At 41.5% G+C, this 27,891-nt stretch overlaps 2 protein-coding genes across 10 annotated transcripts in view; one reads left to right on the forward strand and one right to left on the reverse strand.

The window, feature by feature from the left end:
* Positions 1 to 24: 24 nt before the first annotated feature.
* dph7 (diphthamide biosynthesis 7) lies at positions 25 to 27,851 on the reverse strand. 2 transcript variants are annotated; one of them, XM_034208335.1, is made up of 10 exons: positions 27,713 to 27,851; positions 25,874 to 26,046; positions 19,819 to 19,952; positions 19,647 to 19,734; positions 18,972 to 19,066; positions 16,166 to 16,323; positions 13,912 to 13,984; positions 13,769 to 13,834; positions 12,233 to 12,405; positions 25 to 604 (listed from the first exon to the last, which is right to left on the reverse strand). In XM_034208335.1, the coding sequence occupies exons 2-10, from the start codon at positions 26,003 to 26,005 to the stop codon at positions 195 to 197; spliced, it is 1,329 nt and encodes a 442-aa protein (XP_034064226.1). In that variant the 5' UTR covers positions 26,006 to 26,046; positions 27,713 to 27,851; the 3' UTR covers positions 25 to 194. The 2 variants fall into 2 exon arrangements, with proteins under 2 accessions (XP_034064226.1, XP_034064225.1); XM_034208334.1 differs by lacking the exon at positions 27,713 to 27,851 and adding an exon at positions 26,371 to 27,069.
* The window catches only part of LOC117541194 (endophilin-B2-like), a 29,313-nt gene continuing 28,386 nt past the window's right edge, over positions 26,965 to 27,891 (forward strand). For 2 of the 8 annotated variants that reach the window (XM_034208339.1, XM_034208337.1), the window contains exons 1-2: positions 26,967 to 27,220; positions 27,748 to 27,889. In XM_034208339.1, the coding sequence (XP_034064230.1) occupies positions 27,158 to 27,220; positions 27,748 to 27,889 (205 nt within the window). In that variant the 5' untranslated portion in view covers positions 26,967 to 27,157. Of the gene's footprint in view, positions 27,221 to 27,747; positions 27,890 to 27,891 lie in introns of all 8 variants that reach the window. The other 6 variants (XM_034208342.1, XM_034208341.1, XM_034208336.1 and 3 more) reach the window with 5 other exon arrangements.

The raw sequence follows: 27,891 nt of genomic DNA on the forward strand, positions 1-27,891 counted from the left end.
TGCATTTATAGGGATTATAAGCAATTTGTTTAAATCAAAGTTTTATTATAACAATCAAGTGTCTTGAATACAGGGTTTACTTATCCTTGATATGTTAAATTGTGTGATGTAGTGGGGCTGTGCATCCTGCATTACTTAGGTACATAAGTAGAAGATATTTCTTTAGTGTCAATGCACCCAGAGCTCCAGCCGGGTCAGCATTGCTCTGGTTCCTGTTGAGCCTCCTCTGGAGTCCAGTCCCAGCGCCACACATGGAGCATGTGGTCATAGAAAGAGCAGCTGGCCAGCAGACAGGACAGTGAAGGGGCGTCCTCTTTAGAGCTGAAGACAGGGGCTGCAGCAGGCAGGACAGTGGGCGCTGCAATGCTCTCTGGGATGTATCGTCCTGCATCGTCCTCCAAGGAAGTATCAAAGCTGGCTGTGGGAGATTCATACTGAATCCTCAAGTGCCCTCCGCTCTCTGTGAGGCTTTCCTTGGGTTCTGCAGCGACATTGGAGCATGGGGCCGCTTCCTCCAGGGACAGGTGGGACCAGTCGGCTCCGTACGCCAGAGAGTTGTGGAGTATGTAGGAGGCTACCACAGGACATGCTCCTCCACTGGCCTCTGGAGAATGACATGAACACACTGATGGTTTGATAGGAAGAATTCAGGGCTGTGCTGACAATTTTTTTTTTTACATTTAAAGCTTCTATTCAGGATCTGTTCTCCCTTAAGTTGAATCAAATGTCTTCAATTAAGCTTAACATTTTTTGGTATAGCCCTACTGTACATAAACTGCTCACTATTAGGTGTTCTGAAAGGCTCCATTTCAACCACAATACATAACTTTGTATATAATGTCTCAGGTCCACTGACAGTTCCCCAGTGTATATACCACCTAATGGATCTCCGTTCATTCTGTAATTAAGATTCAGGGGGGGTATACTAGGAAGCAAATTTAACAGATTAAGGGTTTCTTTGACTTAGCTGGCTCGACAAAACTAAAACTCGTGATGAGATAACGGGTTCTACAAAGCTGGTTATCAACTCTCTTTGTGAATTTGGGCTTTCCTCTTCAGGCTGTGTGCGCACTCACATAAAATTGGGAATTGTTAAAATAAAGGGCGGTGCCAGACTTCAGAGAAACCGGGTTCTGATTGGCTGTTTTCGTCTTCGATTTGAGATATGGAAAGAGAGGGGTTTTAGGTTGCCATCAGGCTGTTGACGGTCTTATTATACATCCATTGGTTGGTTTTGTGGCACATTTGTAATGCTGTGCCAACTTGAGCGAGCACACAGGCAAACGTGAGCGTTTCAGAATTTCCTAGCTAAATAAAAAAATTATATTAAACTAATCTTTCAACATTCGACTACATTATTCAAAAGTACAGTAACTTATAATAACACGGGAATAAACGGAGCGCTCCCTCTCCTGACAGCCCGTCAGTATCATGCAGCTCGCGGATCCAGTAATGAGTGAACCGACATAAAACAAACATATCTATAACTAGTTTAGGTAGTTTGAGAGGTAGCCTAATTAAAATAGCTACGTGTGATATTCTAACCTGAAGTGTGTGTTTTGCTCCGCTCACCGCTGCATGTGATCATGCAGAGCTGCGTGTCGACTCGTCAGCACCAATGAGGGCACGAGATAAGTTTGTGCCCAGATGGAAGGCTGACAGGCAGGTAGGCCATCCAGTTACTTTAGCCGGGCCGGCTCAGATGATTGGTCGTGCTTTTTACAGCGCCACAGCTTCCACAGATGACATTATTTTATGGATTTTTTGTCAAAGCACTTCAGATATTCATTGCTATCGGGATGTTAAGAGCATTCCATGGAATATAACAACAAGTGTATCTCGAGCCGGTTTCTTAAACTTACCTACCCCACCTTTAAGTGTTAGACATTATAATTGACTATTCTTGTCTGTCACATACTCTTCTTGTCTGTCACATACTATTCTTGTCTGTCACATAAGTGGTGCAACTGATGCGGTATTGCGCTAAGGGGAAATAATTTTGACCGGACATTTTGACCGGAGAGATTTAGATTTGCCGGTTTTCAGCATATTTTACCGGTCAAAGTCCGGTAATCACCGGCTAACGGAAACTCTGATTCGCGCAAACTAGGGACTAGGCCCAGATCCTTTTTGGTGTGAAACCAAGACCCCGGCCACACGAGGACGAAAACGGCTAAACGCATAGGATTAACGCAAACGCAAACAAGCTTCCGTCCACACGCAATAGTTATCCGGATAGTGTCTGTCCACACGAGACCGCTCCATTTAGCTCCAACAGCTGGAGAAGCTGCAGTACATAGGCAGGAGCCTGTACGTGGCGCTGTAACTTCCTCCACAAAAGCAGCGAAGAAGCATGGTTGTCATGGTTGCCCTTCTGTTTATTCTCCGCGGTGGGGGCCGAGGGAACCGGGCAGAGTTTTTCGCCAGTCAACGTGTATTAAAGTTTAAACCTTCCGACAAAATTATAAAAGTGCCGGTCAAAGGTCTTCTTTGTTATTTATTGAGCTTTAAAACAAATGAATAACGACTCTATATAATATAATAATAAAAATACACGGAGCCTCTCTTTTTCCTCCCTCTCTTTGGACAGCGTCAGTGTCTGTCTCATGCAGCAGCTGATCCAGTAATGAGTGACCCGGCCGACAGTAAAAATAAACATATTTATAACTAGTTTAGGTAGTTTGAGAGGTGTCTCCGTCCTGTCAGATTAGACTTCTCTCGCGTTTATGTCCATATCGAGAGAAAGATAAATAATCTGAATTCAGTGTGCAGTTTACTTTGACGCGGGGGTGAGCAGCAGAGGTGGGGAGAGGCGGGGCTATTGCGCAATCATTATCAGAAAATGATCGCTGAAGCTGCAGTACATATCCACAAAAGCAGCGAGTAAGATCCCCCCGGATGTGTAAGTCTGCTGTAGATGTTGCACAAAGAACTGTAGCATGGTCAGTAGCGTCCGGAGCACGATAGCAACTCTGCGATCCGCCATTGTTGTTGTTGTTGGTGGCAAAACACATCAGCAATGGCACGGGGTACGCGGAGGTGAGCAGCAGAGGTGGGGATAGGCGGGGCTATTGCGCAATCATTATCAGAAAATGATCGTATTGGGCGCACACACGGAGCTGTTTGACCCCCCAGAGCGTTGCGTATGCCGTTCTATCCACCTTGGGACCCGTTATCGTTTCCTCAGTCGTTTAGTGCCGTATGCGGTCATCCTCGTGTGGCCGAATGGTCAATATGACACTAAACAGTAACGCAAACGGCCGTTTTTGTCCTCGTGTGGCTGCAGCCCAAATCTCCCCTCACCCTATCGGCCTAGTTCGGGGGGAAAAGTACTCCGGTGTGAAAGCGCCTATTAGCCGCTTTCACACCAAGTACTTAGCCGGTACTTGTTCCCCCCCGAACTCTTTAATCCCTCAAACGTTCCTAGTAGATAGCGTTCTCACCGGAATAAGTCCCTGAGGGAGGATTAGGCAAATGAAGCCGCTGACGTCACTTCTTCTTCTGCTTTGGGTTTACTGGCAGGCTTACTTTGTAGTGGTTTATCTGCTATTTATCTTTGCACTAAGGTGTGTCTGCTGCTGAGCCTATTTACGATACATACGACACACCTGGGACAGCGTGATGCCGTTATTGTTACTATTGCACTATTGTAATTTTGCCTGTCTTGACTGTGCTAAATAAAAGGGAGAACCAAAAGCACTGTACAAAATATCCGCTTTATTGTCAATTTACACGCTGTTCAGATACCTCATAAGAGCTGTGCGCGTGTCTTTACCGAACAACGCTCGTAAACTTTGGAGTTGGGGACTGGCTTCAGTAGAAGCTGCTGGGTCGCATCTTCCGAGTAAATCACCAGAAGCGCTGACACATCTAATGCGAGGAAATGCAATGGCGGCTTCACAATACTTTTCGGAGTTTTACGGGGCGTGGTTTGCAATTCGCCTAGTGATGTTTGTAAGAGAATATTTTAATCTGATCTGTTTATAGAGTTTCCTATAGTTTCTTAGATTCTGTGATACTGCAAACATGTGTTTGACTTATCAGTCAAAGACTCCTCTGTAAGTTGAGGTCACAGGTCAAACGCTTCTCCTATATCCATGGGGGAGGGTTGAGGCTTGTCTGCATCTCTTTGAGACAAGTAGACTATTGTCTCCCATCTGCTATTAATTAGGTAAACGCGGGCTTCTGGGGGCCCGCCTCTCCTCGTGTTGTTAGATGTTTTGTGTCTTTTGGGGCAGAGATCATGATGGTGGAGCACGGGACAGTGTGAAACTAAGTGATCTCCCCGGCCGTATTAATGTACTGTGATCAATAAAACTCTCAGTGCTTTGGCTAATGACGGTTCCAGACTCCTTCATTCTACCTCAACATTGCAACAACAGAAGTTTATCTTCACAGTTGGCGTCTACGAACAGGATACCGAGATTTCTTCAGAAGACTGGTAAGTGCTTTTTTTCAAATCTATTTGAACAACTGCCTTACCAGACTCTGTGATTGACGGTATCAAAATTACTTGTGAAACTGCGCGAGTGCAATTTGTTTTGGTCTCTTCACTCTGTACATTTGAAGGCTTAATCATAACCTGAGGAATCGGTGTCTAGGGGATTCTATCCTGGCCGGTTTTTCCTGTGATTGTTGCTGGGGCAAGTGCCAACAAAAGCAAGCACAGCTCATGTATAAAACAATAAGAATATTTGGGGCTAATAAATAACCTCGGAACGTCAACTTTTAACGATTTCCGCTGTGTGTGTTTTCTAGAATTAAATTACTGGACAATCACACACTGCAAATATTCGGAGAGACCTTAAGGAAAGCATCAGCAAGGTGGAACCTCTGTTTCAAAAAGCAATGTGAGGATTTGTAATTGAAACAAATTGCCGAATTCTGGAGATTTCAACGGGTTAAATCAGACCAATCCGTTTTCGGGTGTCTGTTCAAGCCTGCACGAGGGAGGGCGAATTCCCCTCCCCCCTGTGGTGAACGGCACACGAGGAATGTTTAAGAACACAGACTTGTATTTTCTGTTAATCACACCATAAGCTCAAGAACTAAATGTAGCTATTAAATGGGAAGGGTGGTGGCAGAATATTACATTCACACTGTTTAATAAACTAACGGATTATTGAATTGGATATTGTTTAATAAAAAAATAAGTACTGAATTAATTAAGAAAATCTCTGCTCTCGGTCGGTTGAGCAGTTTTACCACTACATTTGCATAGTGGTTTTGATTGAGAATAAGGTAGTTTATTGCTCATCAACAGATTACTAGTAAATATGGCTGAGAAGAGCCCATATTAAACAGATATTTCAGTGCTCCCGTTGACGTTTCCGTAATTTCGGACTAAATTAAACTGGATGAATTTTTGGCCAGGGCGCTGATTTGTTGCGGGTTCATGTTTGTTTGTATAATTGTTTCGTGTTTGTTTGTCTACCCGCCGTCTTGTGCATGCTTTGTAACAACTAATAATGAATCAGTCCACAGCCAAGGTAAAATGAACTAAACTTTAGTTATCTCACCAAAAGTAAATTACTTGAGAAAAAATGCATGATGTAGGGACCAAAATTATACATTGTAATCTAAATTTCCGCAAAAGGAAAATAAATAGCAAAAGGCGTCTTACACCCGGGAACCTCAGAGGCATCACTGCGGGTCATCTGTCTGCTCAAATAGGTCAATGTTGTATTATTTGTTTCATTTATTATTAATCTATGTATTGTACGGTAATAATGAAAATAAAAAAACCTAATGTATTGAACACATTCCGAAACAAAGCAGATAAGACAAGACTCAGACATAATGGTGATTGAACTTTTTTTGCACGGTTGCTGCAAAATGAAAACTTTGTCATTATCTGTTTCCAACTGGCCACTGGAATTGGAAAATTGATATAAGTTGAAGTTCAATTACAGTTTTAAATATAGTTCAACATTCTTTATTAAACTGTTTCAAATTATTTCTAGTCAAAATCCCCTCCCTTTTCTTTACTCTGCTTGGTGCTGCAGAAGAAAAATAAAAAAAATAAAACGCAAGACACGGGGTCAGAGACAGGCGTGACCTCTGGAAGGAAAAGATAATCTGAAGCAGACCACAGCACGGTGCATTGGGGGTTTTATGGCCTGAGCACAAAGGAAGATCTAATTTCAGCAGTCAGTTTTTTTTTTTGGCAGAACTTTTGAGCACTTTGAAAATGTATTTTCATGCCTCTGTGCAAGGCTTAGTCTTTCTATCTGTATAGCCACTGGTGTAAAGTAACTAAGTTCATAAACTCAACAAGTACTATACTTGGGCACAATTTTGAGATACTGGTACTTTATTTGAGTATTTAAAATGTTTTGCTATTTTATTTTTCTACTCCACTACAGTTCAGTGGTACATGGTGTATTTCTACTCCACTACATGTATCTAATACCTTTTAGTTACTTTCAGATGTGGATGAATGATGTGAAATCTAATCAAGTGTTGAATCAGACTTTAGTTCCACCTGGAGTAAATCCACCAGCTACCCTGCAGTATACAAAGTCATTCAAACTAGCTGCACCTTTACCAGCTTTGATAACACTTTCATGATCAATCATTATAAAACATATCATATATAGTATTCTGAAATAAACCAATCTGCACAGTGACTACTTTTACTGTCGCTATTTTCACTATATTTTGATGACAATACTTTTATACTTTTACTTGAGTAACACTTTGAATGCAGTACTTTTACTGTAACTTAGTATTCCTACACTCTGGTACTTCTACTTGTACTCAAGAACAAGATCTGAGTACCTAAGCTAACGTTAGCCAGAAACCTTCCATTTTGACACAACAGAACAATGGGGTAATGTAAAGTAATTCACACAGCCTTTTCCCGAGGAGCAGCAGGTTCAGCTTCATTTAAATATGTCGTGTAGTAATACTGTAGATGGATTTATTTTTTTCCTCTCAAGAGAGAATGTGTATTTTATGTTAGTATTTCAAAAAATCTCCTGGGGGAGAATCCCCCCAGACCCCAAGCGGCGGTTGGGTTTTCAGCATGTCAACACTTTCACTTGTGAGGAAATGGCAGGATTGGCTCCAGGTCGCCCTTTTTATTTACTACAAGACAAATGTTTTTATTTTTATTTTTATTTCATACAGTTCAATTTGGATTGAGACAAGGAAATAATCTAAACCTCACGCGTGGCGTTTCACTGACAAGGGAGCGATATAGCGTGTATGTAATTACATTTCAAATACTGATTTGAGCCCCACCACTGTATGGGTTAGCCCTACCATAGATTATCCAACACAAATACTCTGGAGCCGATAAGTCAATTAGTTGCTTATCGCGACAGGCACACAATAAAACAGTGGAAACAAACATGTGTTTGACTTTCATTAGTGAATGAAACTGTGTGCCCTTTATAGTCTGTGTCCAATATTGTGTATTTGTATATATATATTATTAGGGCCGGGACTTTAACGCGTTAATTAAGATTAATTAATTACACAAAAATTAACGCATTTTAATCGCACTTATTTTTGCACCGCGGAACGTTTCTCACTGGATGAGTTTCAGGCGTACCGATTATACTGGAGCACCAACTAACGTTCATGACTTCAGACAACAACAAACCACAGTGAACAACAGTGGGAAATGTTATTTTAAAAAACGGACGGATGGAAGCGTCGATAAGAGCACGGTTGTGTGCAAATTATGCAAAAAGGAATTCGCATATCACCGCAGTACATCAAGCCTCAAGTATCACCTCAATGCAAAACATATAGCAGCTAGCGTGGAAGCTAGCGTGGACGTTAGCCTCTTTTATCGCGTTCACACCAAAAAGAGCCGGTACTAAAATTAGTTCACCCCACGAAAGTCCCTGCTAGAGAGCAGGGACTTTCGTACGGCTCTCTTGTGAGAAGAGAGCTATATGTCTGATTGGCTGGGCGGATTGCAAACCACGCCCCGTAAAACTCCCAAAAAGTTTTGTGAAGCCGCCATTGTCGCCATATCCTCGCACTCGCATTATTAGCATTAGCCCAGCGCAGAAACGCAGAGAGACTAACTTATGGCAACACAAAATAAAACATGGGAGCGGTGGAGATGAGGAGGTGTCGGCATTCTGGCGATTTACTCGGAAGGCTTCAGTAGAAGCTGCTGGGACTCCCAGCAGCTTCTACTGAAGCCAGTCCCCAACTCGGGGGACTTCCGGCCGGGGACTTTGGGCCGGGGACTTTGGGCGGCAGTATACGCCGTGAAGTGGTTTGCGGCCTGCCAGTAAACCCAAAGCAGAAGAAGAAGAAGTGACGTCAGCGGCTTCATTTGCCTAATCCACCCCCAGGTTCAAAGAGTTCTCATGAACTAAGTTCTCATGAACCTTTGTGGGAAAAGTACTGCGGTGTGAATGCGCCTAATGGTACACTAAAATCCATGTGAAAAAAATTGCTTCTCACTGTTCTTAGGTCAAATATTTATATGTGATTAAAAATGCGATTAATTTCGATGAATTAATTACAAAGCCTCTAATTAATTAGATTAATTTTTTTAATCGAGTCCCGGCCCTATATATTATATATATATATATCCTAAATATATGCTAAGGTCCCGCTACTGACACGATAGCAGTCACTTCGTGCGCTTGTGTGTAATTAAACCCATGATATCAAAATCTCACTCCAGCCAGGTACCCAAAGTTAGCAACCCTGTCCATACCCCAATAATATTTTATTGCAGATCAACATGAATCACACAAACGACCTATTTTGGATTCAAAACGGCAACATTTCCCCAAAAGATGACAAGTTTGCATCCCTGCTTGTTATCGTTTTCATCACGGAGCTGGAAATATGGTGTATTGATTACTGATCTGTGCAAGTCAAATTTGTTAACTGACTTTAGTTCTAATGTTAATGTTAATTTGATTTCAACCCATAAGTAATTATTTAAATTAACTCAACATTCCACATGATGGATTAGTGTTCCACATTTTTCACACTAATTTGTTTATGATTAGGCCAATGGTAAAGAGAGACATTGATGACCCTGTGTTTTTTTGTTAGCACGTGGTTTCATTTTGTCTAATGGCGTTGGACAGCTTCACTAAGAGTCACCCAGTTCTACCCTGCTACAGTCCGGCTGAGTGCAGTCACAGAGATGCTATGGCTGCTCTACATGACATTAATGGTTTGGTCCGAGAATGGGCACCATTTCCTGCACCCAGAGAGAATGACGGGCCTCACACTGAACATTACAGCCTTGATACTGTCTCACGTGGGTCTGCTCCCCCCCACCGAGCCATGAACTGAAAGCTTGACATCTGCTCTGAACACTTGGAACTGTCACACCAGCACCAACCCTTGGGTCAGTTAGATGAGACTAACGGCTTCACTTAGGGCATATGGGTCAGAAATATGACTCTCGTTACCACGGAGTGGGTTGTATGTTTTTTAAGGCTATTCATACTGCTATGCAGAGTGAAGAGCCCCTACTATTTTTAAAAAATAGGCCTAATGTCAGGGGCCTCTTACTGTCTACTTCTGCATGTATTCACATTATATGGACCATTTTTCCACCTGGTGAAACTAGAGGCTGCACGGAACTCAGGCTACAATACAACCATTTTTGTTCTGCTCTAACGATTCAATTTATAGATTCTACATCAAAATAGTTCGTTTTTATTGTTTCCAATGATAACGTCACCTTAAGTGGAGGAATGCAAACCTGTTTTCAAATGTAATGTTTTGAATTTCTTTGACATTTCTCAGTAATGACACCCTCAGACGCCCACTATCATTTATGCCAGTGGTTCCCAAACTTGTTTGTGCCCAAGGCACACCAAAGGACAAGTAAAAAATCTCAAGGCACACCTATTGTGAAAAAATAGCCCTTATAACACGTGTTATCACTCATATCATGTAAAGTATCTGTAAATGTGCATAATTATTTACTAATGCCAAATAAAATGTGACAAAGACAACTATATTACGAAATATTTCAGAAATTAATTTGAAACTTTATCAAATTAGGCTTCATCAAAGCAGCAACACACTCATTTACACCAGACATTCTGTGTCATAAAGAGAGGAGGAAAACATGTTCTTCTAGCTCTGATACAAAGATAACATTTGAATTGGATGATCAGATGATTACAGATGTACAATTAATGATTGTTTTTGTATTCCCAATGAACAGATATGTGTTAAATAGTGGTGATAAATATATTTTGTCAGATCAGATTACACTTTCACACTAAACTAATTAATTAATTGATATTTTCAGATTTATAAGGTATTGAACAATAAGATATTTCTAATATTGATTACAGTTGACACTCTGAATAAAGAACAGATGTTTTGATTTTTTCCTTTTCAGGTTGTTATACAATAAAATGTTTGATTCTTCCTTTTCAGATTGTTAAACATTTTGAGAATTGTTTAGTTTTCCCTTCAGATTTTGAAATGACATAATGATTGATAGTTGAAGTAATGTAATTAATTAAATATCATGCCTTACTCTTGAATAAAGCGTAATGAAGTAAACGTAAAGTAATGTTAAAGATTGAGGACACTATAATTTTACAGATTACAGATTGATCGATTCATCACTGTGAATTTATACCTTAACTAGGAACCTTAGCTGGATCTCTCATGATTCTGATTTATACCTCAATTGATTTCTTATAATCCTAAATTCTAATTGTGTTTTTAATAAGTAATTGCCTTAAAGTAAATCTTTGAGATATAAGCTGATTTAGAATTTGTGTTTGATGAATGAGATTAACTGAGTGATAAATGATAAAAGATCTTATTTTTGAAACATATATTTTGCTGTAATATTTTGTATCCCATGTGTTTATTATTGTGCCTTTTGACAAAAGATGCCAAGCACTGAAGAGAGATGATTTTTATTATGATTGACTGTGTTCAATCAGGGTGATTGAAGTGTTTTCAATCTTGTTCTACTTTTAATGTAATGAATGTATCTGAGCCCACCCAACTCTGAAGACGCTTATTGATTTTAAGTATTGACTGAAATATTCTTAGACTAATGTTAATTGGTTATCAATAGATTGATAAAAAGAGTGAATCTGTAAGAGAATATTTTAATCTGATCTGTTTATAGAGTTTCCTATAGTTTCTTAGATTCTGTGATACTGCAAACATGTGTTTGACTTATCAGTCAAAGACTCCTCTGTAAGTTGAGGTCACAGGTCAAACGCTTCTCCTATATCCGTGGGGGAGGGTTGAGGCTTGTCTGCATCTCTTTGAGACAAGTAGACTATTGTCTCCCATCTGCTATTAATTAGGTAAACGTGGGCTTCTGGGGGCCCGCCTCTCCTCGTGTTGTTAGATGTTTTGTGTCTTTTGGGGCAGAGATCATGATGGTGGAGCACGGGACAGTGTGAAACTAAGTGATTTCCCCGGCCGTATTAATGTACTGTGATCAATAAAACTCTCAGTGCTTTGGCTAATGACGGTTCCAGACTCCTTCATTCTACCTCAACATTGCAACAACAGAAGTTTATCTTCACAATGTTAGTGTGGCCGACACACCCACAAACCATTTCCTCCTCAGGAAAGTACTACCTCTCTAGCAGGGACTATCTGGGGGTGAAAAGGTTTGCGCGAACTAGGGACTAGTTCCAGATCCTTTTTGGTGTGAAACCAAATCTCCCCCCCTATCGACCTAGTTCGGGGGGAAAAGTACTCCGGTGTGAAAGCGCCTATTGTGTTCTTTGTAACCAAATATCTCTCAGAGGGGCGTGGGGAGTGGCTCCTTATTGTCATCTAAAGTAACAGACAGAGAATCAGCCCTTTTGAAACAGGGCTGAAACAGAGGGGATTATGGCATGCTACAATGCAGGATCTGTTTGGTATTTGGAGCCAAACACTTCAGAAACATGTTTTGACCTATAATATATTGATTAAAAACAGTATAATAGGGGACCTTTAAAGAATTTATATAACCATAATTTTCAAAATATAACTGATTTATCATTGTGAGTATAAAACGACAGCAAATAGTAAAGATATAACTCTTTTATAAATGTACCACAAGTGGAAACTTGAATTTAACCCTTTTTTTTCTCATTCATTTTTGCTAACCAAATCACTGAAATTACTGTACGTTTTTTCTTGATTCACTTATTGTTTGTGCTCGAGTCACTACACTTTAAGAATCAGGATTCCAAACCTAGGTTAACTAACAAAGTTCATAGAAACCATCCAGAGCAGGTACTTCCTCCTGCACACTCACCGAGGGCCTGCTGGCAGTGGAGGATGTGGAAGTCGTTGTGCATGCAGGCGGCCAGCAGCAGCTGCTCGTGGGTCGGATGCCACTTCAGCCTCCACACCCCGCCCCCCAGCGGAGTCTCACTGAGAGGCTGCCGCATGTTCCTGCCGTCCCACAGCAGAACCTGCTCATCGTAGCTGCAGAACCAGGGAACCAGGACACAGACTTTCACAGAGTTCACACTAGGGGTGTAACGGTTCACAGAAGTCACGGTTCGGTTCGTACCTCGGTTTGGAGGTCACGGTTCAGTACGGTTCGGTACAACAAGAAAAAGCAAAAAAAAGTCCCAAATGCATAATTCCAGGTTTGTTGTTATTTATGTTTGAACAGTAGTGCAAGTTTCAGTTTAAAAATAAAGAACTCTGACATTTTGAATAATGAACTGTATTAAACAGTTAAAAACAAACCATACACAGTACACTCAGATGGCCATAGTATCTATAATGGCTGATGTCAAACAAAAAGGTTTCATCAAGCTGTAAAGCTAAAAATAATGTCTTGAAAATATTACATCATAAATAATAAGAAAGTGTTTCAAGAGCGCAAAGTCGTTGAAAAACATATGCCAAAAGCTTCCGTTATTTATTTTGGTCTCTCGGCTCTCATGTCTATTGGCTTCTTAAAAACAGCGGGGATCAGCTGTTGAGCAGCTGCTGTCTTTTGCCGGGCTCCGGTGATTGGCAAATCTGGTGATGCCTTCTTATATGATTTAGCATGTTTGGCGTGTGTTCCCATTAGCATACCGCACCACTGTAGAACAACGCCGACACACCATCCTCGTCCGATCCACCACTCGCACACTCCATCGTTATTGTAGTCCACAGGGAACCCGAAATGTTCCCACACAGCTGATTTAAAAGAAGCAGGTGGGTTCTAGCTCCTGTGTGTTATCTGAAATCGCCATACTAACTTCTCTTCTTCTTGTAGTTTGTTCGTTTTGTTGTTGTGTTTCTTCTTGTTCTTCATTTGTTGTTTAAGGGCAGCTGGCAAACAGCTTTTAGGAGCAATACCGCCCCCTGGATTATATATAGTGTAGTGGATACTACCCTGAATGACAGACTTTTTTCCCACTCGTAAAAAAAAGGCGTATTCGTCGTGTGACTGCGTGTGCCGAACCGTGACGTCCGAACCGTAACGGTACGGGACGAATACGGATACCGTTACACCCCTAGTTCACACACATTCAAGGACTTTCGAGGCATAGTTCCCTCAAATTCAACAACCTAACACGGCATAGTTTGAGACACTGATCAAATATATAGTGCAAGCGAATGGATATAAATTCAATCAATTTAAATGACTTGTAGATCTTTGAAGGCCTGGATTTTACCCTCAAATTGACACATTTTAGGGATTTCACTGACCAGTGGGAACCATGCTCACATTATGTCACAGAAATAGTGAGACCAAAGACAGGAAGCAGTGGTAGTAAACAGACAGTGGAAAAGGTCATTCTCAGATGACAACAAGTTATCACAGATAGTTAATTGGGATGTTTACCTGCCTGTTGCCAGGATATGTTCTCTGTGCGGGTTGCTGTGAATACTGCACACACCCATTGAGTGCCTTCAAGAGAACAAAGTGGAGAGTGTTATGTAGCTGGCCTCATTAATGAGATGGATGACAGCAACTTCAGGACTCACCTTTTACTGGTGAAAGTGGGGCAGGCCGGACCGGCCCTGAGATCCCAGCCTCTCAGTTTGCAATCATCACCGCCTGTTACACACACAGGGAAACAGAGAGAGGACGCATACACACAGGCAAACAGACATTATCATTAGTAAAATCATTCAAATGAGTTCCCTCCTATGCACCACAAAGGATGATTAGGCATTTACACATCCAGTAACAATAGATTAATAATATAATCATACTGTGCAATACTGTGCAATTTTTGTAATATCAGTATCAGTCTGCAGTTTATGTTAGCTGATAAGTAATAGGAAGTTGCAATAGAGAAATGCTTAACATAAATCAAACAGTTGTAAAACAGTTTGTCTTACGGAGAGCACATCAATGATTTTGAACTGCAAACTGCCCTGCTTGGTAAATGAAGGGAATTATAAAAATTGTACAGTATGTCCTGTGTTTATGTAAAACATGATCAATTTATGTATGATTATCAGATTTTGGTAATTTTCAAATCAACCTCTTGACATCAGTAATAGTTGGGATCAGCGACGTGCAGTCAGGGGAGGCAGGGGAGGCAGAGCCTCACCTGTCATACTCCAATGTAACGGAAAAACAACTAAAGAAAAACTAAATAGTAATAATAATAACATGTCTCCACTGATCTGTGTTGTAAATGTGATTTCTGTTTGATTCCAATCGCTTTTTATAGTCAAAATTAGCAAATTTGCCGAGCTCCGCTACAACTACATGGGAGCGATGAGGAGTGAGGCAGGGACGAGCTCTGCTTCTCGTAAGCCCACAGTAACTGGCTGGAGCGCGGGCACTAATGTAGCGCGGGCACTTATTTTGTGAGCGCGCTCAAGCCAGTTACTGTGTGGTAAGGTGAGGCACAGATGAGCTCTGCCTCACCTCAGAATGCGTCACCCCACAGAAACTGGCTGGAAAGCGGGCCCTAAGCGCATGCCTGCACCATCTCACTGTATGTCACCAATGTAATGTTTGTAGATCCCTTTATTACATTTATCCTCGCCATCCATAGTCTCTAAATAACTTATTTCACGTATATATGATATTTAGGCTCGCTGGTCTCATCATACAACGGCAATGAAAAAAGCACCAGGGGAGGCAGCCATAACCTCTGCCGCACTGAAGGGGGCACAAGTGAGGCCACAGGTTCTTGTTGCTACTGTTATTCTACGCAGAGACGGTATAGACGCGAACAACAAGCTAGACTTTTGAAACTAGAGGAAGATAAGGAGGACTTTTACAAAAATGTAATGGAGATTGTTGTCCAGAAGGATAGCATGGACTTCATCTTCAAGTCAAGGTAAGACCACAATTGTAATGAAAATGGGATCTTACTAAGAAAGAACAATCCAATATTTAGATTTTGGGTATCCTTTTGTTGAACAGTCTGTTAAACTAAAAACGCTTTTGAAAATAACCAAATATGTCGATTATGGTCAAAATATGATATTTGTAAATCTGACTCTGAAAGAGTCAGTGCCTCACCAGCCATGAACCTCACCGCAGGTCACTGGTTGGGATCTATATAATGTTTTGTAAATAAATCAAGAATTCAGCAATATCTATTCCAACGTACAGATTATTCTGAAAATAATAAACATCCCCAACCTGCTTTGGGACTGGGATCAGGTATATACAGTATACCACTGCAACAAGAGAGGATTAGGCCCACAGGGGGAAAAGGTCCAAACGTAGAGCATGAAGTCAAATCATAAGGACATGCACCAATGCTAGAAGTTTGTTTCCCTCTCAAAAGATTGGCATCATTCTCAACCTTTGATCTATATTGAAAATTAAATAAATAGAATGGTATTTCGCACTATTATTGAATGCTTATTCTTAAAGTTTTGACCTGAGTTTAAAATGGAGATTAAAAAGAACCCCGCTCCCCTTTTTTCTCCTTATTCCTGAGCCAACACTCTACACCCCAGCTTTCCTAATAATAACCATGTCTCTGGTAGCACATGCTAACAGAGACAGCTCACTCTGAGCTCTGCCTGAACAGGGCACCATGCTGCACTGACACTAATGTCTGTTGATGGAGATGTAATATTGAATGTGTAACATTATCAATTCATTAATTAAGGATGTTACCTAAGCTAAACTATGCAAGGATATACAAACATGCTATTATTGGTTACATTTAGGCAGGCTGACAGCCACGGTAAGAATAAATAATATCTGCGTAGGGACAGCCCTGGTTAAAAAGGAACTGTTTATGATTTGAAAGAGTGTTACCAGAGTACACCAGCTGTGTGTCCCAGTAGGAGAAGGCAGAGATCCAGGCCTCGAAGTCATGAGCCTTCCACTGGGAGAGTGAGACCAGAGCGCCTTCAGCCAGAGAAAGCACGCTGACGCAGCCCGCTGAGTCACTGCACACCACCCGCACATCACTGCTGCTCACACACACAATTAGTGATTTATTATGAAGACATGCCGTCAGAACAACATGAACAAGTCTGTCCGAGGCAAACACATAAACACAAACCTTTTGAATTATGTTGTTCATATTTAACTGTTTAGGCAAAATCTCAGCAGAGTTTTTATTGACCTCCGCTGTCACTGCAGCGGGAAAATAATCTCATCTGCTCCTTAGACTGTAGCTATATATAATAATAATATATGATACAAATAATATTAATACTTTTAATAGTAATAATAATATATAATTATTATTTATAATGATTGTGCTGAAACAGTGATAAGTGAAAATTATTTTCTTATATGTTAGTCTCAAGAAGGTTGGTGACCCCTGTTTTAGTGTATCAGGTCATATTTTGCAGTATGTGTTGTGCACCGACAGAAATGTTGAGATAGTCACATTTTATGTTGGTTGTATTGTCTTCCACTTCCTGTTTTGTTTTGTCACTCACCGTTTACCCTAGCCTCATCCCAATACCCCTCCTCGACTCCTCCTTTCCCTCACTCGCGTCCCTTCCTTGCATCTTAGCTCCGCCTCCGTAAGATGCGAGTGAGAGACACAAGGGGCCCTTTCTCACTTCTCTTATTTTTCATTTCCTCGCTCCTCGGTCTCTGTCTCACCGGAAGTTGATTTGTCTGCGCCATCTTGAGTAGCGTCTCAATGGCCTTATTTTTGCAGGAGGAGCGAGGAGCGATAATGGAGGAGCAATAACCGAGGAACCACCAGACCATCCTCTGATGAAATCCTCAGACACTCGCCCCGCCCCCTTACTGTGTATCGCTCACTGATTGGACGATGCAGTGCATGCACTGATCTGATGCTTCTTGACATGAGAGCAGTTTCCCAGCGGAGTGAAGAAAATACATGAACCTCACGGGAGTCACTCCTCAGTTTATACTGTGTTTTGTTTCAATTCATGTTTCATTTAGTTACAAATATGTGATATATCTGAACAACAACGTGGTCAAAAATCATTTTCTTCATTTATTGGAAACATTTTCACGATCGCTTTTTTCGTTTATACATTTTAAGAATGGCATTTATCTTTTTTGAGAATGAGTTCTTATTTTATTTTATTTATTGGGGTCTACAACAGATGATACACATGTTTGTGTCAGTAAATGTGTACTAACAGAGGCGGGTGTGTGTGGAAATAACGGGGACAGAGCTGCTGTCAGACGATCAGCTGTGCAGCGTCATCACAAACGGACGTCGCTTCACGTGACGCTCCGGAGGAAAGGACGTCCCATTGCTCTTAAAACTAATTTCCCTGCTTCTCGTGGTTTCCTTGCGTCCCTCCATGCTTCCCTGGTGGGAGGGACTAGACGCAGGGACTAGACGCAGGGAAACGACGCAAGTGAGGGACGCAAGGAATCCATTTAACCGAAGTGAGAAGGACCCAGGGAGGAGAGGCGAAGACAGAGGAGTCCTCAGGTATTCATTGGGATGTCCTCGTTCACTCAAACGTCACTCTTAAACGACGTCTGTTAATGATGACATGTGCACAGCTGTATCCCCTCTCATCGGGCTTAACTGAATAACTCCTTAGAACCGGCCCATTTCCGGTTAAATATTTAAATGAATGAATCTTTCTCTTGTTAGTCAAGGAATTCAATGATGGTTGGTCCTGCTTTTGTGTTCCGTTTTGGTGTAAAATGTAGCCTACATTTAAATAAAAATATAATTATAGTAATTTAGAAATGAATTGCACATAATAATTCCCACGGAGCTGTGAGCACTTATACATTTATGTGACGCTTTTCCACTCATCTTCCAGTTGTCGGTTTTCCTCTGTTCAAATGGACCAGCTGTGAAGGTGGGGGCGGGGCTTTTATACGCGAGTAGTGAAAACACTTCCGCGTAGTCTGCTCGCGTGTATCCTCCCTTTCGTCTCCTCCCTCACCCCTCCTCGACTCCTCCGTGTGCATTTCAGCTATTGGGACGTCCTTCAAAATGGCGTGTCTTGATCGATTTCCGGGTCAAGTCCCGGAGGAGGGGAAGAGAGGAGTCGAGGAGGGGTATTGGGATGAGGCTCCTGTCATTCCAGGCTCCCTGATTGTCTACCTTTTGTGTGTCTCCCGTGCTCATCAGCACCAGCCCCGCCCCTGATTGTCTCCACCTGTGTCTTGTTGTCGTGTGTTTCAATTCCCCAGTCTCCCAGTGTTCCTCGTCAGTTCGTCTTGTCTCATGCCTAGGTCAGATCTATGCTCTCCTTGTTGTCAAAATATGTTGTTCCTTACTACGTGAGCCATTTTCTTTTGTTCTCTTTTTGTCATCTCATCCAGAGATTTGATAGTGATTATTTTTGTTCGTCTATTGAAAATAAAGTATCTTACAAATACTTTACCTCTGTCTCCTGGGTCGTGCAATTGGGTCCTATACCCTGAGTATCTGAGTTCGTAACAGTATGCAACAAACATGTTTTTCTTGCTATTCTGTCCCAAAATCTTTTGAACAGGGCAGATATGATTAAGAGGGACAAAGTTTAAGGAGCCGTGTTAGGACTAAGTATTATGTCCCTACTGCAGACATACTGCATGTAACAGTAACACGTTATAATAGATACATAGAAAATGTGATGTGAACTTTGATGGAGAAAAACAGATGCAGATCGTTTGTTACCTGTCCATTCTTCCAGTAGACCAGTCTAAAGACAGAGCCAGCCGTTCGGCCCCCACCTCCAAACTGCACAGAGGGTGTAGGCTGCGGCCCCCCTCCTACTAGAAACACACATCAGTGAGTGCAGAGGACCACAACAACACAATATATTGTCCATCTATTGGGAAGGGATCCTGGTGTTTTGTCAAATAGAGAAAACTCTGCTTTAAAATCTAACAGTTCAACACGGCCCTGCTAAACATCAGAGGCACATATGGTTGTGATGTTCTCATACTTTTTTTTGGCCCTTTTGAAAGATCCATGTCTCCAATGCAGCACATAACCTATTACGTTTCCCTGATCCATCTATTTTGTTCTTTGGCTATTTCCTAAAGGCAATGCAAGACGAGACTGTTTGTATTTACGGTACGGACAGCAATGAAGTTGCTATTTGGTATACAAACTCAAGCCGTCTGATTTTGCGCATTGTATACAGTTTTTGCTAACAGACACATGAAGCAACATTTATAAGTGAGTTTATTCAGAGTTATGTTCAGCATTTATGAGAAAAGGGCTCATATGGACTTCTTATTGTTGGAGAAAAACTGCTTTTAAATCAGTTTTAATCTCAAAGGCTGATGTATTCAGCGATCATGTGTCAAAAACTGGTTGTGATTCTACTGATGCCACATTTCTCACCTGACTGTGTGACAGTGTGTACAGCTGCAGCTCTCCGTTGGCAGCTGCCAGTCCCAGCACCGCCTCCCCTGACACCGGCACATGGCACCTGAGAACAATAGCTACAAAATGAACAGGAAGGAAGCAGACGACGAGGTCAATAGTTACAATCGTCAAAACTATGGTCTTTTACCATTTCAAATCTAAAATAGCTGCTGTGTCCATGCGCTGTAGCTCAGTGAGAGGGGGGCTCATCGATATCTCTCGCCGAAATTCAAAAAGGTACAAACGACCGGTCCGGCTCGGTGCAGCATCCTCCTCCCCAGCCTGCAGGAAGAATGTGGAAGTGAAATCATCAGTCAGACAGCAACAAGAGGAGTGGCTGTAGCTCCAATATGTTCTGCTGCAATTCATTATATCCCAAATAATCATGTAATAAGTATGTGCAATACATTTAATTACAATAATATTTATTTATTTTTTGATTCGTTGGAATTCAAATGAAACAATCAGAATCAGGTGCAAAATAAGCAGATATGTGCAGAAGCAATGTTTCTGTGTACAATAACTCCTCCAAAAAAGGTTTGATGTCGTGCCTTTTTTTTTTTTACAGACAGGGAATATATGACAGGAATAAAGTGAAAACAGGTCAGATTAGTTTCATTAATGATAAAGTTTCTCTTTTATTAACCTGACACCACCACTCCACATATGTAATTATATATATTAACTGCTTGTGTTTATGTATACACTGTTGATATGTACACAGGGGCGGCGGGTACTGTAGGCTAGGGAAGGCGAAGCCTTCCCAAATATTTGTGTCACTGCATCCTGGTAAAATAAAAATATAATGTATAATGTTTGTGTCTTTGACATTAGCGCAGCTATGCAGCCACCTGTGCCCTGTACCACGAAGCCAGTTCAACAGACCCTGATATGCTTGAGTTATCTTAACTAACCCTAACAAACGAGATCTCGCTAAACGGTCCTACGGCGCTGGTTATCAACTCGGTAAATCAAGCCAGGGTTTCTCTCTCCAGCTGAGAACGCGTTCACGTGAAAGGGGCGGGGTTAGCAACATTTGACCAATCACAAACATGGACAAGCATACTGACAACGCAGTGTCATACTTCATTAATGAAAAGTAAACTATAATATTAGACAAATATGAAGAAGTTAAACTTTAAACATCCATGATGACTAGAACACATAATCCAGGATACAAGCCACATAGTTTCACCTGCAAGGTGAATACAGAACAGCTGGTTAAAAATAAACTACAGAGTGTTTGAATGCGTAGGCTACATTAACAGGTTTATGAAGACACGAGTGGATCTGACTTTAAATTACATTTGTCTCGAGTGTTTCGTCAACTTAACGTGTTGCTTAAAATAATACTTCTGCATACAGTATGTGACACTGTGAGTGTTGCACGGCCAGATACGGCTCAGCTGACTCAGATAAGGAGATATATGATACATTATGATATTATATGATTGATGATGTGATATGAATGGTAAGTGCGACACGTCCGTGACTTCCCTGCATAGGCCTACGGGTCAGTGTATGTTTTGGTCATTGGATTTTCTTTTCACAAATGGATATTCAAAAACAAAAAACGACTGGACATTTGATTTTCGTTTTCAAATTGAAAAACCAAAATTGAAATACAAGGCATTTTTCTTTATCATGGTCAAAAAGGGATTTACTTAAAAAAACGGGATGATTTTCATTTTCTACTTCTCAAAACAAAAAATAAAATCACTAGAAAACAGAAACAAAAAAACTACAGTTTTTTTTCATATTCTGTTACCTTACAAAATAAGAGCGCAGATCAGGTCAGAATCTGTGTAGTCTCTCCCAGCATACACGCGGTTTGATTGGCTAGCGATTGTACGGGCAGATTTGCATAAACGGGATTTCATTGGCTGACGCTTCCGTCGAGGCGTCAAAAGTTGAACATTGCTCAACTTTTGACGCCAGCAACGCTCCACGTCGCTTCCCAAAATGCAGTTCGGCTAAAAGTGACGTCACCCCATTCAAAGTGAATGGGCAGAAGCGTTGGAAGCTTCAACACACGCCGCTGTGTGGACGGGCCGTTCATCTTCAAGTCAAGGTAAGACCACAATTGTAATGAAAATGGGATCTTACTAAGAAAGAACAATCCAATATTTAGATTGTGGGTATCCTTTTGTTGAACGGTCTGTTTAAAATGAATTGAAGCATCAGACTAAAAAAGCTTTTGAAAATAACCGAATATTTCGATTAAGGTCAAAATATAACATTTGTAAATCTGACTCTGAAAGAGTCAGTGCCTCACCAGCCATGAACCTCACCGCACGTCACTGCTCTTGACCATTTAGTAAAGTGAAAAGCAAAAACGCCTTGCAGATGCTCTTCCGTTTACTTGTTTAATAAAGAAAGACAAATGGACCGTAGATACACGGATTCTGACCTCATCTGCGCTCTTATTTTGTAAGGTAACTTCCGGTAACAGAATATGAAAAAACTGTAGTTTTTTGTTTCTGTTTTCTAGTGATTTTATTTTTTGTTTTGAGAAGTAGAAAATGAAAATCATCCCGTTTTTTAAGTTTAGTAAATCCCTTTTTGACAATGATAAAGAAAAACGCCTTGTATTTCAATTTTGGTTTTTCAATTTTAAAACGAAAATTAAATATCCAGTCGTTTTTGAATATCCATTTGTGAAAAGAAAATCCAATGACCAAAACATACACTGACCCCTATGGCAGTTTAAACTGTATTTCCTTTATCCTGTAATATGACTTGATAGCTTTAAACTCCGCACACAGAGCTCTGATTGGTCAGCAGGCGGTGCTTTCACTGAGTTGATCTCTTATCTATATAGACGCCGCAGTCGGGCAGCGCCAGGTAAAAAAAGTTATGTAGCCTTCCCAAACCAGAGCCTCACGGGCCGCCTATGTATGTACAGTATATTAACTGTTTATAAAAAACGTTTCAATAGTTTTATTTTTAACTAAGGTGCAATGCATTGTTTACATGCTGCTGTGAAAAAAAGCAATTTCCCAATTTGGGATCAATACAGTCCTCTAATCTTATTTGATCTCATCGCTAACTCAGGTTAGTAACTCTGCCCACACAACAGGGATGGGATGTCCTAGCCCAGGACATCCCATAACCGAGGTTACGGGTGGCGCAGTGGTCTGTGCATCTGATCATCAGATCAAGGGGGGTGCTGGGGAACTCCAGTTCGAAACCCGCTCCTGCCGCCACTGCGTCAGGCCGTTGTGTCCTTGGGCAAGACACTTCACCCGGATTTGCTCCTGTGGGTATTGTCCACAGTACATGTATGATATCAATGTGTACTTGTAAAAGCGCCTCGATGACTTCGAGGCGTGAAGATGGATGGTGTGGCGCAGTGCGCTGTGCAATGATCATCAGATCAAGGGGTGAAACCCGCCGCTGCTGCGTCTGTAAAGCCGTTGTGTCCTTGGGCAAGACACTTCACCTGAACTTGCTCCTGTTGGTATTGTCCACAGTATCTGACCATTGCATGTATAAAAAATATGTGTAATGTGTATTTGTAAGTCGCTTTGAGCATCTGGAAAAGCGCTATAATAAATGTAAAGAATTATTATTATTATTATTACAGACAGAAGTGTCCCAGGACTCCTGAGACACTTCTGTCTGTAACCTCGGTGTGTAACGCCACAGTGGCGGTTCTACGGGATGGCAGCTGCCACCTCAGAAAAATGCCTTGCCACCCTAGTTGCCACCCCAGTTGGCAGCTTTGTTTTGAAAGAAAAGTTGTGGCTCATCGGAAATTTATGAGAGAAAATCTCTAATGTCCGAGTGCAAGTGAATGCAGCACAAGACGCGAGCCTTGTAACCCCTCCCCCGGCCCTGGCGCGAGGTTGAGGCAACAACATTAACATTAGCCTTTCTGCTGGTCGCTTGTTAGCAGACCCTTCACGCGATGGCAGAGCGAACAGGTACAGGCAGGGCCCATAGTGATAGCCCTATAGTTTAAATCTACTACCCACAAATAAACATATGGACATGGGTTACTATTTTTTTAAATGGTTAATGTATTTAGGAACCTATCCATGTGATTTTAAGTGGGGGTGGACCTCAAATCCTCTAGGGGGTCCGGGGACATGCTCCCCCAGTAAGATTTTTTTTTAAACGTTGGAGTTAAATGCATGCAAAATAAAGAGACTACATCTATGAGAACACCTATATGAAACAGAACTGTATACATTTCAATAATCATAAAATCACTTAACAGGCCATGCCATCGGGAAGCCCCCCGGTCCTCCCGATGGCCAGTCCGGGACTGGGCACAGGAGGCATAGAGCGAGGGATCATTGTCCACAAGTTAATCGATCGCAGATGGCGTCGTGGTCACGGACGAATAAAAATAAAAATAAAACTTAGAAAAAAAAAACGAAATGGGTCGCGAAATATACTTGGGCGGCCGTTAATATACCTGGGCGGCCCGCCCAAGTATAGTCTATGTGTGGGAAACCCTGAACTGTTTGCAATGAAGTTGTGTGGCGCTGAACTGTTCCTTTGATTTATGATAGTAATTACTTTCAAATTTGAAGGAGGGCGAGCAAGCATCTTGAGGAACATTCATCATTAACTCCTGAGTGGAGCCTCGCAGTTTTTCAGCTTGATATGTGAAGCTCATTAGATAGCCAACATGTATCTAGCAAATGTTTAGCAAAATATTAGAAGTGAGGCTACTAGACTAACGTTAGGCTTACTGTAATAGCCTCACTTTTAATAGTTTGCAAAACATTAGCTAGCACTAGTGTTTTGCAGTTGCTAGCAGCTTATTGGGATGTTATGCTAGATAGACAGGCATTGTTTTGATATAATAAATTAAGCAGTATTGTTAGTTAAGCATGTCAGCCTGCAGCCCCACTTTTAACTCTCTGTCTCTCTCTAACTCATTGTAGATGGCTGCACTAAAGAAAAGGGCACAGAGAGGAAACCAGTTGTAAGATGTTTAAAAGTTCATTAAACATAATATATGCTTAAATGCATTTCAAAGAAGTTGTGTTGAGTTGTGTTGGAGTTTGTGTTATTCTACATTTTGACACCAAGATTTTCTGATTTTACTGCAAATGTATATCGGTTCCAAATATCGGTTATCGGTCTCCTTGATTACTAATAATCGGTATCGGTATCGGCCTTGAAAAACCATATCGGTCGATCCCTAGTACTTATTGCAGCAGTCTGCATATATTTGGTACTCCTGCTGGTCTAAGAGTGAGACAAACTCATTCAGTTAAAATTCATTCAATTATGTCTGCCACCTTATATTCAATTTAAGGCTTTACTGATGTGCCACAATAATATGTCACTAGGGATGCTCCGATCGCCGGAATCAGTATCGGCCGATACCGATCGCCGATCCGATCAAGTGGGCGGGGCCTAAATGGAAGATTTAAACATCACTTTAAATCTTCCATTTAAAGTGATGTTTAAAACTCAGTTAATGGGGCTCATTCACTGGAGCTTCCACAAACAACAATCAACTTAATTATTACATTCAAATGATGTACATTATTCAAGTTTACATTCACTTTGGATAATAACACGGGAGAAATTAGCAGAAGCACTCTCTTTCCCTCTCTCTCTCCCCCCTCTCTCTCTCTCCTGACAGCCTGTCAGTATCTCATGCAGCTCACTGATCCAGTAATGAGTGACCCGACAGTGAAGAATAAATATATTTATAATAACTAGTTTAGCTTGTTCCAGAGGTAGATCAAATAGCTAAGTGTGTTAGGTCTAACTCTTGTGTGTTTCGCTCCGCTCACCGGTCCGTCACAGCGGGCGGAGCTGCAGGATTTCTGCTTCACACACGTTGCAATCCGCTATTTTACTGTCTTTTTCGGACACCTTGAAATACTGCCAGACCGGTGAAGCCATTTTGGCGAGCTTGTTTTGCCGCACACAGAGAAAAGTGTCATGTATTTTACGTCATGCGATCGGCATGTTTAGAGAGCACCGATCGATCGGTAGAGAGTGAGTATCGGCCGATCTCGATCGGTGACCGATCGATCGGAGCATCCTATATGTCACCTAATGTTATTGAGTTAAAATATAAATATTGTGGCTTTCCAAGTTAACATTGATTGATATGACTGCGATTAAATCAACATATACTTCTGCCAGGGGATGCCACCCGTCAAATTCTCCTGCCACCCTCTTGCCACCCCATGAATATTTTTCTAGATCCGCCCCTGCGTCACACTCACCCCTTTCTGCAGCTGATAGGTCCCACAGGCCAGGAGGTGTTGCATGGAGGACAGAGGACACCACTCCGCCGTGTCGGCGCTCAGCTCGGTGTCAAACACCTGCAGGTTGCGGGTCCTCGACTTCCAAGCCATGGCCCCCTGCTTTGCATAACGTCACTGTGCTGGTGCAAAAACTAAAAGACAAAAGTTATCCCGTTACGTCTCGACTGTATAACGAGTACACTCAGATATATCTATCTAGTAGTACATAAAACCGTAAGCAATAGTTTAAAGCTAACTTCGAGTAAACTAAATCTGAGCTAACTGAATAATCTGTGGTAGAAATAGCTAGCAGGCTATAACGTGATTTCACTTGCTGGAGTATCACACAGCGCTAACTGTCAAAAGTAAATACCCTCACAGTGAGCGGATATTCAACTGGTACACAAAGATAGCAAAGTTACGTTAACATTTGTTTAACACTTAATATCAACAGGACAATTATCAACAAAACTCACATGTGAGCCAGCTCCGAGACGACAGCTTTTTACGTAGTTACGTCATAGTTCAGACGCAACAACATTGCCCAACCCAATTGTAGGCACGTTTTATGTTGAAGGGCTGCACCGGAAGTTCTAGTTAATGGTCACGATCTTCATGAGTAAAAAAGTGATCTTTTTACATCCATGGTAGTAGTAGGCTGTCTATATTTTAAAACTGTCTTTGTATGGCTTTCTAATTTGTTGCATTGCTAATGCCGCTGCCTTCAATTTTGATACATTTGATGGGATGTTTAATAATATTGGATGTACTCTGCCAGTTCCAATATGCAGTAACATTTACAAATGTCACTGTTATAGTTTTATCGTCAGTGTACATATTAGTCGGACATTTACAGTCGGACAGCACGTTTCCGGGAAAATGTTCAAAATAAATCTTAAAAGATTTGAAGGCAAAACGCTGTTTAATGGTGGCATCTGTTGGCCAACTGTTGGTATTGCATATTTAAAATGAAAAGCAAGACCATACGACTAATGTAACAGTTGCTCAAGCCTTGTGTTACTGCTGTAATTTATAAAATATATAACGATATTTTTTCTAAAGAAACTCGCCTGTAGTCCAATGTTTTGCTTTTAAAATGTGGCAGAGCGATGCGTGTTTGAGGCATGGTTTGACGCTCCTAGGGCCATGACGGTCACGTGATCTTTGCAGTTTAGCTGCGTATGCCACAACATCCAGCCGTGTCGAGTGCTAGTAGTCTGCTTCGAGTCAGTGTATGACCACAAGCAAGCAGATACAAACATAATGGATTTCAACGTGAAGAAAATAGCCTCCGGTGCTGGAGTGTTTTTCACGCGGGCTGTCCAGGTAATGTAACCCTCGTGCACAGTAACATGGCTGTGGTTCGGCTGATGATGCTTCCTTTCATTTTGACAGCCAGCTGTAGTGACGCTACTCAGGGACTGCTGTTGGGTTAACGCTACCATGGCTATTGCCCTGACAAGCTAACATAACGCTACCTATTAGCATAGCAGGAGGATACATTACTTTATATTCAGCTTGGAACAGTCAAGGCCTACGTTTTACTTTAATTAAACACAGGCTGTCCAAATACTGTTTGCCATAGGCGTTTACTTGTTAATGTAACGTTATATCTTAGGCCAAGCATGTGCAGGCTACCAGTCTCTAGTAACCATTATCATAAATCAGTTAAAATACCTCAGTAAAACATGAAACGTTGTTGTAAACTTAATGTGTAGACAAGTTTGAGGGTGACTGAATAATGAGCTGTCGTGAATGCTGTCCCTATGTTTTCATAATAATTGATGAAAGCTTGACGCTATGGAGCGTTGTACGTACTTGTGTGTCAGTTTGGCTGTGTTGCTGTGCCTCAGTTCACAGAGGAGAAGCTGGGCCAGGCGGAGAAGACGGAGCTGGACGCTCACTTTGAGAACCTGATGATCCGCGCAGACTGCACCAAGCTGTGGACGGAGAAAATCTACAGACAGACTGAAGTCCTGCTGCAGCCCAACCCAAGT

The sequence above is a fragment of the Gymnodraco acuticeps genome, unplaced genomic scaffold, assembly GCF_902827175.1.
Source record: "Gymnodraco acuticeps unplaced genomic scaffold, fGymAcu1.1, whole genome shotgun sequence".
NCBI classification, from domain to species: domain Eukaryota; kingdom Metazoa; phylum Chordata; class Actinopteri; order Perciformes; family Bathydraconidae; genus Gymnodraco; species Gymnodraco acuticeps.